The sequence below is a fragment of the Mercenaria mercenaria genome, chromosome 11 (genome assembly GCF_021730395.1).
Source record: "Mercenaria mercenaria strain notata chromosome 11, MADL_Memer_1, whole genome shotgun sequence".
Taxonomy (NCBI): domain Eukaryota; kingdom Metazoa; phylum Mollusca; class Bivalvia; order Venerida; family Veneridae; genus Mercenaria; species Mercenaria mercenaria.
In genome coordinates this window covers 9,525,274-9,537,874 of record NC_069371.1, presented here as the reverse complement: position 1 = coordinate 9,537,874, position 12,601 = coordinate 9,525,274, and the positions used below count along the sequence as shown (strand labels likewise).

General features: G+C 35.5%; 1 protein-coding gene across 1 annotated transcript in view; it reads right to left on the bottom strand.

Moving 5' to 3' along the window:
* LOC123531459 (cell division cycle protein 27 homolog) overlaps positions 1-12,601 on the bottom strand; it is a 34,199-nt gene that overhangs the window by 10,121 nt on the left and 11,477 nt on the right. Inside the window, exons 7-16 of the mRNA XM_045312449.2 lie at positions 12,176-12,308; positions 10,887-10,984; positions 10,264-10,333; positions 9,272-9,470; positions 8,460-8,632; positions 7,145-7,297; positions 6,609-6,689; positions 5,870-5,997; positions 1,888-2,005; positions 1,235-1,363 (exon numbers count right to left, since the gene is read on the bottom strand). Coding sequence (XP_045168384.2) covers positions 1,235-1,363; positions 1,888-2,005; positions 5,870-5,997; positions 6,609-6,689; positions 7,145-7,297; positions 8,460-8,632; positions 9,272-9,470; positions 10,264-10,333; positions 10,887-10,984; positions 12,176-12,308 — 1,282 coding nt within the window. The remainder of the gene's footprint in view (positions 1-1,234; positions 1,364-1,887; positions 2,006-5,869; positions 5,998-6,608; positions 6,690-7,144; positions 7,298-8,459; positions 8,633-9,271; positions 9,471-10,263; positions 10,334-10,886; positions 10,985-12,175; positions 12,309-12,601) is intronic.

The following is a 12,601-nucleotide window of genomic DNA, read 5'->3' as shown; positions in this document are numbered from 1 at the left end:
TTTAGCAGCAATTGACAGTATCTGACATTGAAGTTTACGGTTAAATTACCTCTTATTTCAATCTTTTCATAAAAAAGTTGTTTTGTTTCGTCAAAGCAGCCAAACATAGACGATCTACTTTCGATTTCAAAAACTACAAGAAAATACAATTTAATGTTTCGCCGATTTGTTTATTTCTCGAAAAATAAGAATTAATATCATTTTTAATATCAGTAGTAACTAAACAAACCAGTAAGAGCTTCTTCTTCTGATAATTTATCCGTTTACTGACTACAAAATTCAACCCACGCAAAGTCGTAGAAGCATTGTTATAAACAGGTCATGCGTGTTCGCCGAGAAGTGTCCAGAATGTAGTTAGGATTCATCCGCGAAGTCTCGCGGAAAAATTAACGTACTGCACATATCTTATTCGGGTCATTTAAAATGAAGCTGTCATAATTTAATTTCATCGATGTGGTAAACTCTTTGATAAGAGACATTCCAATGCTTTCAGAGGTACCCACTCAATAAAATACTAGCAGTATGTTCTGGAACTATATTTTGTCTTTCGCTGGATGTTACGCAAGCTTTGTAAGTCTGCGCAATTCATAAAATGCACAGCACAATAAATTTGTTATTTGCGCAATGATTTTAAAGATTATTTTTTGAAACGGACAGGGTAACAAATGGATAATTTGGCTAATAAGTTAATATGCAGTTTTTATTTGAATTTGTGAACATCATATTTGCTATTTTGTGACAAAAGGGCATAAAATTCGTCACCATAATCATATGCGCAAATGTATTACCAAAGCCCGCAGAATCGTTATGCGTGTTTATGCTTAATGAGTTACCGCGGAAGAAAATACGTGGCTTTATTCGAGTATTGCACAATTACAAGTCATAAATATGACAGATTACATCGTATATTGGTCATAGCAAATAGGATTGACATAAATGAACTTCATTCGATCAATGAACTCTTTGAAATTAGAGACAATCCAATGGAACTACATCACTTCGCTGTGTTGTGAGGCCATTTAAGAATGAGAAATCGTGCCATAGCAAGGACTCGTCAAACACTTGACAGCGTTTAGCCGACTCAAAAATCCATACAAAGAAATGATGCACAGGCGTACAACAATGGTGAAAGAGTAGTAAACAGAAGAAAGCAGATGCAGACAGTTTGCGACATGCATCTGTAACATGATTTTAAGAAATAACAACATAAATTTTTTGGCTATAATTCACAAACCTTATGTTTTTGTTTGGCAAACAAGATGGTGGCTCTGTGGAATTTACAAAGAGGGTTCTTTGGATCTGTAGCTATAGCTTTGTCGAGTGTAGCCAGGGCTTGATCAGATTTCTGCTGAGCGTGCAATACCTGAAAGTTGAAAAAAAAATACATGGCAATACATGTCAAAATCAGAAGCACTGTTTAGAATAAATTTATACATACAACACTGACTGGGAAGTCAGTTCTCACTATTTATGAAAATTTACACTGGATGACTACATCCTGGAATTCTGACCAGTACTTGTGCCTAACGCTCTCACTGGGATTCAAACCTACAACCTGTGAACTAGGGGTCTTATAATCTACCCCTGCAACTCTTGTGTTATGAAACATAGGCATACTACATACAATATCCAAACTCAAAGCAAGTATTTCTAAGTTTGGTGTTTATATGCTTAAACATAAAGTCATCTTGAAATTTCACATCCTCTTGCCAATAATACCAGTTCAATTAAAAAGTAGGAACTGCGAAGTATATTTAGTATATTATACATACACATCAGCTCAATACATACTCTAAATCAATATGAATCTGCTTCATGGGAAAAAAAGGTATTATCTGGGCGTCTATCAAAACCACACAATTAATGAAAATAAGAATGTCTCCTCACCACTCCAATGTGACAAAGTAATGGAGAACTTTGTGGATTGATCATTAAAGCTTTCCGGAAATGGATCTCTGCTAAACGGAATTTTTCTTGCTTAAAGTATATCAAACCTACACCATACCTGAAATATTCAAACAAAAAATCATGTCATACTTCAAACAAACAAAATCTGTTGTTTGTAAAACTCATAATGCCCCCACCCAATCCGATGATGGTCTGTCAGAGGTAACTTGAAGTGTTATTTTTTGTCATCAGTACGCCGTGACCTTGACCTAATAATAATAAACAAGAGGACCATGATGGTCCTGAATCGCTTACCTCTTCCCACATGATCCAGTTTTGAATATGACGTCGTTTTTTTTAATTATCTGACATAGTGACCTAGTTTTTGAGCTCATGTGACCCAGTTTTGAACTTGACCTAGATATTATCAAGATAAAAATTCTGACCAATTTTCATGAAGATCCATTGAAAAATATAGTCTCTAGAGAGGGCACAAGGTTTTTCTATTATTTGACCTATTGACCTAGTTTTTTAAGGCACGTGACCCAGTTTCAAACATGACCTAGATATCATCAAGGTGAACATTCTGAATTTTCATGAAGATCCATTCAAGGGTATGGCCTCTAGAGAGGTCACAAGGTTTTTCTATTTCAGGACCTACTGACCTAGTTTTTGATCGCAGTTGACCCAGTTTCGAACTTGACCTAGATATCATCCAGATAAACATTCAGACCAACTTTCATACAGATCCCATGGAAAATATGGCCTCTAGAGACATCAAAAGGTTTTTCTATTATTTGACCTACTGACCTAGTTTTTGATGGCACGTGACCCACTTTCGAACTTGACTTAGATATCATCAAGATGAACATTTTGACCAATTTTCATGAAGATTTCATGAAATATATGGCCTCTAGAGAGGACACAAGGTTTTTCTATTTCTAGACCTACTGACCTAGTTTTTGACTGCACCTGACCCAGTTTCAAACTTGATCTAGATATCATCAAGATGAACATTCAGACCAATTTTCATACAGATCCCATGAAAATTATGGCCTTTAGAGAAGACACAAGGTTTTTCTATTATTTGACCTACTGACCTAGTTTTTGATGGCACGTGACCCAGTTTCGAATTTGACCAATCAAGGTGAACGTTCTGACCAATTTTCATGAAGATCTTGTGAAATATATGGCCTCTAGAAAGGTCACAAGGTTTTTCTATTTTTAGACCTACTGACCTAGTTTTTGACCCCACGTGACCCAGTTTCGAACTTGACTTAGATATCATCAAGATGAACATTCTGACCAATTTTCATGAAGATCTTGTGAAATATATGGCCTCTAGAGAGGTCACAAGGTTTTTCTATTTTTAGACCTCCAGACCTAGTTTTTGACGGCACATGACCCAGTTTCAAACTTGACCTAGATATCATCAAGGTGAACATTCTGACCAATTTTCATGAAGATTTTGTGAAATATATGGCCTCTAGAGAGGTCACAAGGTTTTTCTATTTTTAGACCTACTGACCTAGTTTTTGACCGCACGTGTTCCAGTTTTGAACTTGACCTAGATATCATCAAGGTGACCATTCTGACCAATTTTCATGAAGATCCATTGAAAATTATGGCCTCTAGAGAGGTCACAAGGTTTTTCTATTTTTAGACCTACTGACCTAGTTTTTGATGGCACGTGACCCAGTTTCGAACTTGACCTAGAATTTACTAAGATGAACATTCTGACCCATTTTCATAAAGATCCCATGAAAAATGTGACCTCTAGAGATGTCACAAGGAAAAGTTTATGCACGCACGGACGGACGCACGCACGCATGGACGACGGACACCGCGCGATCACAAAAGCTTACCTTGTCACTTTGTGACAGGTGAGCTAAAAATGCCATCATCTACTGACCACAGGCAATCATTCAATGAAGTTTAACCACTGCAGACCCAAGCATTCTACAGTTGTCTCTCATAAACCTTTTTCAGGGTCAAGAGCACTCTGACATAGACCTTTGACCCTAAAAACATTCATGGTCATCTAATGACCACAGGCAATACTCCTACGTAGTTTAAATGCTTTAGGCCTAAGAATTCTACAGTTATTGAGCAGAACCCATTTTCAAGCTCAAGGTCACTGTGACATAGAACTTTGACCCACTGACTCTCAAAACATTTTGGGTCAACCTCCGGCTACAATAATCATGTGAAGTTTGACCACTGTAATCACCCAAATGTTTTCTAGTTATTGATTAGAAACGATTTTCAGTCTTGAAAGTTTCTGATGATCTTTGACCTACTGACCCCCTATAAATTTTAGAGTTATGCTAATGACCATAGACAATTATCCTATGGACACTGGCTACTGCAGGTAAAAAGCATTTTCCAGTTACTGGTTGGAAGCTTAAGTGTCTACTGAATGGACTGGTAAGAGGCCGTAAAAAGTGGGATGTTTATATAAACTCTGTAACTATTGTGAAAACTGTGGATTATTGAGCATATTACAGGATCATAATTATGTGCATAAATTCTGCAGTGTATTTTAAAAAACATAAATGCTACTTTGTTATCTGCTTAACAGTGCTATCAAGTGTATGTTGACTTCAAACAGCTTTAGATAACAGTATTATATTTTATATAGTCAAATTTACGCAAAAAAAAAAAACAAACGTCTATCAAGAAATGCATTAAGAGACAACTTTTTCAGTTCCTCTATGTACTGTTCAAGAATAACAAGAGCTGTCCGTAAGACAGCCAAGCTCGACTATTCGAAATATTGTCCCAGAAGCAGGAAAATATTACTCAAAAAGGTTAAATATCAAAAGAGTTTTAAGTTCAAAAGGGGGAATAATTTGACCAAAATGCATATCAGTTATGGGACTTGCTGCTATCAACTAGTTTTATAACCCTGAAGGCACATGTGAAGTTTCAATTCAATATCTGTATTAGTTTTGGAGATAGAAACTTGCATGTAAAACTTTAACCAGAATTTTCAAAGTCCAAAAGGGGGCATAATTTGCCCAAAATACATGCCAGAGTTATGGGACTTGATCCATTGAGGTTAGTCATTAATCTAGAAAAAGAAAAAATAAGTTTCAAATCTATATGCCTTTTAGTAATAGCTGTATGTACTTGCACGCAAAACTTTAACCAGAATTTGCTAAGTCCAAAAGGGGACATAATCTGGCCAAAATGAAGGTCAGAGTTACGGGACTTGCTGCTATCAACTAGATTTATAACCCCGAAGACACATGTAAAGTTTCAAATCAATATCTGCATTAGTTTTGGAGATAGTAACTTGCATGTAAAACTTTAACCAGAATTTTCAAAGTCCAAAAGGGGGCATAATTTGCTCAAAATACATGTCAGAGTTATGGGACTTGATCCATTGAGGTTGGTAATTGATCTAGAAAAAGAAAAAATAAGTTTCAAATCTATATGCCTTTTAAAAATAGCTGTATGTACTTGCACGCAAAACTTTAACCAGAATTTTCTAAGTCCAAAAGGGGGCATAATTTGGCCAAAATGAAAGTCACAGTTATGGGACTTGCTGCTATCAACTAGTTTTATAACCCCGAAGACACATGTGAAGTTTCAAATCAATATCTGCATTAGTTTTGGAGATAGTAACTTGCATGTAAAACTTTAACCAAAATTTTCTAAGACCAAAAGGGGGCATAATTTGCTCAAAATACATGTCAGAGTTATAGGACTTGACCCAGAGAGGTTGGTAATTGACCTAGAAAAAGAAAAAATAAGTTTCAAAGCTATATGCCTTTAATTGATGGCTGTATGTACTTGCATGCAAAAACTTAACCAAGGTGTGACGCCGACGCCGACGCCAGGGTGAGTAGAATAGCTAGACTATTCTTCGAATAGTCGAGCTAAAAACTATGTTGTATTAATTTACAAGTTTAATCACTTTTTGCTAGTCCCCTAGGTGATCACTTAATGCAAGATGTACTGTAGTAAGATAACTCACCATGCGTTATAATGTCTTGGACTAACTCTAATGGCACTCCGGAAACATGCCATGGCGTTATCTAGCTCCTCAGTATACACAAACTCATGACCAAGTAAGGTGTAAGAATATGCAAAGAAAGGATTTATCTGTAAACAAAGAGAACATCTTCATTACAAATGGTAAACTTTTTGTAGCATAAATTTGCAAAAATAATTCCTATTTATACAAGCTGTAAATAATACTTACATCTCATTAAGGTTTGATTTAAAATGGAAGATCAAAACTTGTATATCAGGAGCAAGACATTACACACATAATTCATCATTTCGGTGCAAAAGAGCTTAATATGTGATTCCCAAGTTCAATGCAGTTACCCACTTTTCGCACTAAGGTGACCATCATATTCTTTATGAGTTTTTACAATCAAAATTCTATTTATATATCATTTCTGATATTACATTCACCTTTTGACAGGCAGGTTTAAAAACCAAAATGTTAAATGAAAATAGTATTTCATAACGACTCACTTTGAAATGACTATTAATGGACAAAATATTTTCTTTGAAGAAGATGACTTGGACAAGTTTCATACCGCAAGAATAAGTATATGAACTAACTTGTGTGATAATTAATATCTTTAAGACTGTTTCTGCTGTATATTATAACACATATATGTTGTATACCAGCACTTTCACCAATACAATTAACAACATTGATATAATTATTATCATTAGGCAGTATATTCTATTAAACCAACCTGCATTGCTCGGTTAAAAAATTTAATGGCAGTTTCATGTTCTCTTTGAAGACTAAAACAATTCCCTGTTGCACAACATGCCTGAAAAGAAAACCACAAATTAAAACAAAACTACAAATATCCCCAGAAGCCTTTAAAACACTGACACAATTTTAGGTCATACGGCGACATTCCAGCTTTTGACTGAGGAAGACCCCCGTTGCCCGCAAACCCAAAGCATTTCAGGAACTGGTGGGCACCTGGACAGACCCATAGACCTTCCATAAGCAAACATGATATTTTCTCACACAAAAGAATTCTACACCCCAAGAAAAGTTTCCATCCCACAAAACAGTGAGGGGCAAGTGATTTGAAGTCAGTGATTATAACCAGGAGCTCAATCTTCCTCACTGGCACTTTTAAACTCCGTATGTGAAGCCATCCATAAGGACTTCATGATTTCAGTGTTATCTTCAGTTTTAAATGAGATATATCAACACTCATGCTATGTTTTTTTAAATAAAATTTAGAACTGATATATTTGCTAGTTTGTTTACCTCAGGTGAGTTTTTATCCATTTCTGTAAGTTCTTGTGCCAGGTAGGATAACTCGACTTCCTTCTGTAAATGCCACAATGTTGTACTATATATTTCCATCCCTTCTATATGGTACGGCTCATTGCGTAAAATTTCTCTAAAAGTTTTCTCTGCCTGAAAAAAGACAAGTCTGACCATAGAAAACACAATCTTCATGAAACAATTGTAGTTATAGAAGCTGTGACATCACTTTCAAATTCCTCTTAGAACCCAGGTGTGTTTCAACCTGTGATAAAAGAACTTTTTTTATTTACAAGCATATTTAACACAAACTGTCAAAAAAACTTTCTTTTCTTTCTTAAAGCACATGGATATAAGCTATTCATGAAACTGATCTGGAATTTTTTTTTTCAAAAATTTAGAAGCCTGAAAAAAACTACATACTGAAATCCAAAAAAGTTTTAGTCAAGTTAAACTGGAAACTTTTGGAGTTTGAAAGTCTAAATTTGGTCAGTTCTGAACAACCAGTGCCCATATTAAAACTAAAGCTGTCACAGGAGTGACGAATTATACCCCCACAATACGGCCTTGTCACAAAAGTAAGCCAATGTCAAAGGTCGGACCTCAAAATCAATAGGGGCCATCTCCTGGTCATGATCAACCTCCATATCAAGTTTCGTGATCATAGGCCCAATCGTTCTCAAGTTATCGTCCAGAAACGTTTAAACTGTTGCGGGTCACTGTGACCTTGACCTTTGACCTACTGACCTCAAAATCATTAGGTGTCATCTGCTAGTCATGACCAACCTTCCTATCAACTTTCATGATCCTAGGCCTAAGCTTTCTCAAGTTATCCTCTGGAAATTGTTTAACTGTTCCGGGACACTGACCTTGACCTCTGATCTTTCAATCAATAGGGGTCATCTGCTAGTCATGACCACCCTCCCTATAAACATTTGTGATCCTAGGCCCAAGCATTCTCAAGTTATCATCCGGAAACTGTTTAAAAATTCAAGGCCACTGTGACCTTGACCCTTGACCTACTGACCTCAAAGTCGAACCTGACCTGTATTTTATGATTTTTCACCAGTGTACCAAAACTTATTTAAATCTGTCAAACCTTTCACGAGTTATTGTCCGGAAAGCATGAAAACCAATGGACCGACAGACAGACAAACTCACTCCTGCGACCCATATACCCCTCAAATTTTGTTTGTGGGGGTATAATTACAGATCTTTAATATTTTATTTCGAAATAACTAACAAGAAAAGGTCTTCTTTAGCTTTTATATACAACCATATGTAACTGAACAAAGCATCATCCTGGGTCACTTACTTCATGATATTCTTGTAGTTCAAAATGAGCTCTGCCAATCTGAGATAGAACCCAGCCCGTGTTCATCTGATGTTGAGGCAGATCTTGGTATAATTCTATCGCTTTACGGCAGCTGTATTCTGACAATGCCTGATATGCTTTACCTATGGCTTGGAGCAATGTTAGTATTCCAGCTGAAACAAAGAAATCATGCTCTAAACCAGTACACCTCTTTCACTGATTTTTATCAGTACAGTACTCTTGGTGTTTATGCCTACCGACGGCCGAGCACAAATCTTATTGTTTCTTGTTTTTTATTTATATTATAAAATGTTATAATAAGTTCGCACTCAGGCTAGGGTATTACATATTTGTCTCTGCAACATGCACTGTTTCTTGACAACTGGAAAAACAGGACTGGATTGTTGTAACTGATGTTGACATGCTATGCTGGAGAGCAGATTGGAACCCTTTAACTTCATAGCTTAATGACTCATTCATATGCAAATACCTGACTGTAACAAGACATTAATAGAAGTTATCTTTGACCTCTTACAATGCATTAACTGTATTTCTTGGCAAAACCTTTTTCATAGTTTACAGACTCCATAGAATACTTTATCCAATGTCATATCTGTACTTGTGGAAAATATCTATCCATATGTCAATTTAGCATAATGTTAATGAATTTTCAAACATTCTCCTGCTCTCTAGTAAAAAGGTCTAAACACAAAGTGTCCCATCAACTGCACATATTAAATAAATAAACAGGTAAAATAGTCATTCTCTGTAGCTACAAAATATGGACTCAAACCCAAACCTGGTCAACTTACCTAATGACTGTTGTTGCATATGAACTAACTGGATCTGAGGTTGTGGCTCTGGAACCACTATTGGTTTACTGTCCGTAATTATCTCCCCTTTGTTTACATCTGATATTTCCTGTTTTGATTTACTTATTCGGGTTTTTGACTTCCTGCCTACTGCCTTAGGACTTGTGAAGCGTGGTTTTGTTTGCTGTTTGTTATTTTCCTGTAATGAACAAAATTAATGTTGTATTTTGGTTTTTGTTGTGTTTAATGTCACAAGACGCAACTATAGGTCATTTCGCAATTTTCTAGATCTTTTGATATATGAAGACCCCAGGTCCTAGGTAAATCACCAACCTTGTGACAGCCAGTTGGATGGCTTCCTTATATGAAAGAATTCTACACCCTATGCAAGGTTCTGAACCAACACAGTCGAGGGGGCTCCAGTTCCAAGTCAGCTACCTTAACCACTCAGCCACGGACATGAATATACTTTACTACAATATTCTACAGAAAAAGAATGGGTCTGTTTGTTGATTAGTGTTGTTCTTCAACTGTATTACAACATAAACATCTTTTCTTCCTTTTTTATCAGTCCATATACTTGCATTTCTTATTTGGTTGCTTCATGTGTTCTGTTTTCTCAAGTATTTCAGTTACACAATAGTCATTAGTATTCCTGGGTTTAATGCCAGTTCAAAACTGATTGTAAACTGAACATATATACATGTTAAACATGAAAGAGAAGCAGCGAACGGGTTATAAACACTGTGCAGTCAGATAAAACTCAACCCTCTAGGGTCTTGAAAAAGACCGGGGGGTAAATGTTCAAGATCAAGGGACAGACTAGCTTGAAATAGTTTGAAGCAAATTTCTGTGCAAACTTTACATAACTTCATTTAAGAAAATTGCCTAATTCTAAGATCCACATGAAGAAAGCTTGGGCCATTTTCACGAAATTACAGCAAATGGCTAAAGAGGTGAATGCCAGAGCATGTTTCTGTTGTGGCACATACCTTGACAGAACTGGAATTATGACTAAACAACCTTGAGCTTCTCCGTACATTTGGTGGGTTATTTTGAGTGCTGAAATTATAAAAATATCCTTTTGTTACTAAGGTAACACACATACTAAAATGGCACTATTCCTCTTATTGAGTATACAGTATGTAAATTTCTGAAAGTAGATTTCATATAAATTAACTTTATGATGAAAACTGTTTATGAATCATTTGTTTAGCTTAAACAAGAGGGCAATGTCAGCCATTTAACAAATCTGATGACCAATATAATGAATTACAACATTTGAAAGAAATCTGTTACAAGTTGTATTCTCTGCTAACCAATTAACATAATGGTACATGTACAAATTAATAACACTACAACCATCATTGATATTACCATGTAGCTTTAAAATCTGTGCAGTTAAAACATAGCAGGTCCATTAAGATAAGAAATGGTGCAAAGATTGTATGTCCAGTTTTACCTCTATCAATGTTAAACCTTCTGCCATCAACACAGAAATTGAGGCAAAGTATGACACTTGGATAAACAGAAAACCATTTGGACAATTATTACCATTTTACGTTGTTGCTTACATAAATAAATATGCCTGTCAGTATAGTTCAATGGCTCTTACTTGATATTGCTATTATTCTCCTGTGTGTTTCCAGTCTGGTTAAAGGTTGGAGGTTTTGGCATCAGTGTTTGATTCTGGTTCGCTCTTCTTGTAATCGGCTGAAGAATATAGTATAAATTTACATAAGTCTTCACAAATAGACAACAAACAGATGAGGTCTGTAATACAGGCCTCTGGCCACATGCAACGACAAAATAAGGTGATTCACTGATTTATCACTAGGCCATTGTGAGAACATGTTTAGTGACAACTTCACTTAGATAGGGCTGTCATCGATAGAAACGATATCGATGTATCAACGATATTTTTTTGTCGATCCATTATCGATTCCCATTTTCAAAAATCGATATTTTACAGAGAGAAAAAAACTACCAAAATAAACACTTAGACCCTAAAAAACAACTAAAGTTCACAAAGTTGTAAATTTGGATAAATGCAAAAAAGGAGTATAAAGGAAATAAAAATGAAAGATGTTATTAATTTTTATGTATTTCTTTTATTTCATAAATGCAAATACAACACAATCAAACAGAAATATGGAAAGTGGGCAATAAAACTTAAAATAGCATTTACAGGAAGGTATATTGTATGCATATGAACAAATAGGTCGTTAATCTCACTTAATAATCAATATATCGATGTATCGTCGATATTTGTCTTCTGATATATCGGTATCGTCGATACGCCTAAGACCCAATCAATGACAGCCCTACACTTAGAAGTGATCACTTTTATATCAAACATACATGTATCAAAATAAAACACCTTTACATGCTTGAAATTAATTTTCAGCGTGTTGTTATCACTACCAACAGTTCTGCTGAAGGACAAACACGTTTTAACATTCGTGGTCAAGAAATTTGAGGCGTATCTCAATAGTAACTTATAACCAGTTAAATAAACATAGGCATATATGACTTGGAGTCAATTTATAGAAATGAACACCATTATATATCCTTTTACAATTTGCTCAAATGATAAAACATTCCTTGAATCTACTGCTTCAGCTGGGTCATGGAGGGGCCTCTGTGGCTGAGTGTTTACAGTTGCAGACTTCAAATCACTTGCCCTTCAAAGCTGTGGCATCAAAGTAGAATTTTTTTCATGTGAGAAAGCCATCCAGATAGCTAACTGAAAGTCGGTGTTTCTATCCAAGCATCAGCTTGGGCATGAAATAATTCACATGACCTTGGGTCAAAAGCTGGAAAGTAGCTAACCTATAATTGTGTCAGTTTGACAATCACCACCAACAAAAGCATAATATGTGTCAATGTAAAATGAAGATTTACCTTTCTAGGAGCTTTTGATTCATTACTGGACTCATGCAGAGCAGCCGGAGACGGGGTTATAAAATTTGCTGTAAGGCTCTGTGCTGGAGGTAAACTCTCGGGACTTGGTGTATTTATAGGTAATATACCAAAACTGAAATAAATTCAAATATAATGTATAAGTACTGCAGTAACTACAACTACATTGAACAAAACATTGAATTAAACCGAACAGGTATTTTCTAATAACTTTTCTGGAAAAGATTCAAGTCTAGAAACTACTATAAATGTTGAAATGCATTTGATAATGTTAACGAAAGTTTTACATATACCTAAGTAAGTTAAACTTTAGCATAAGATCTCTAGAAATGTACTCATAAAACAACAAAGTTGTCAACTTATGAAAACACTGCATGAAATACAGTTTTCAACCAACTTTTAATCCAT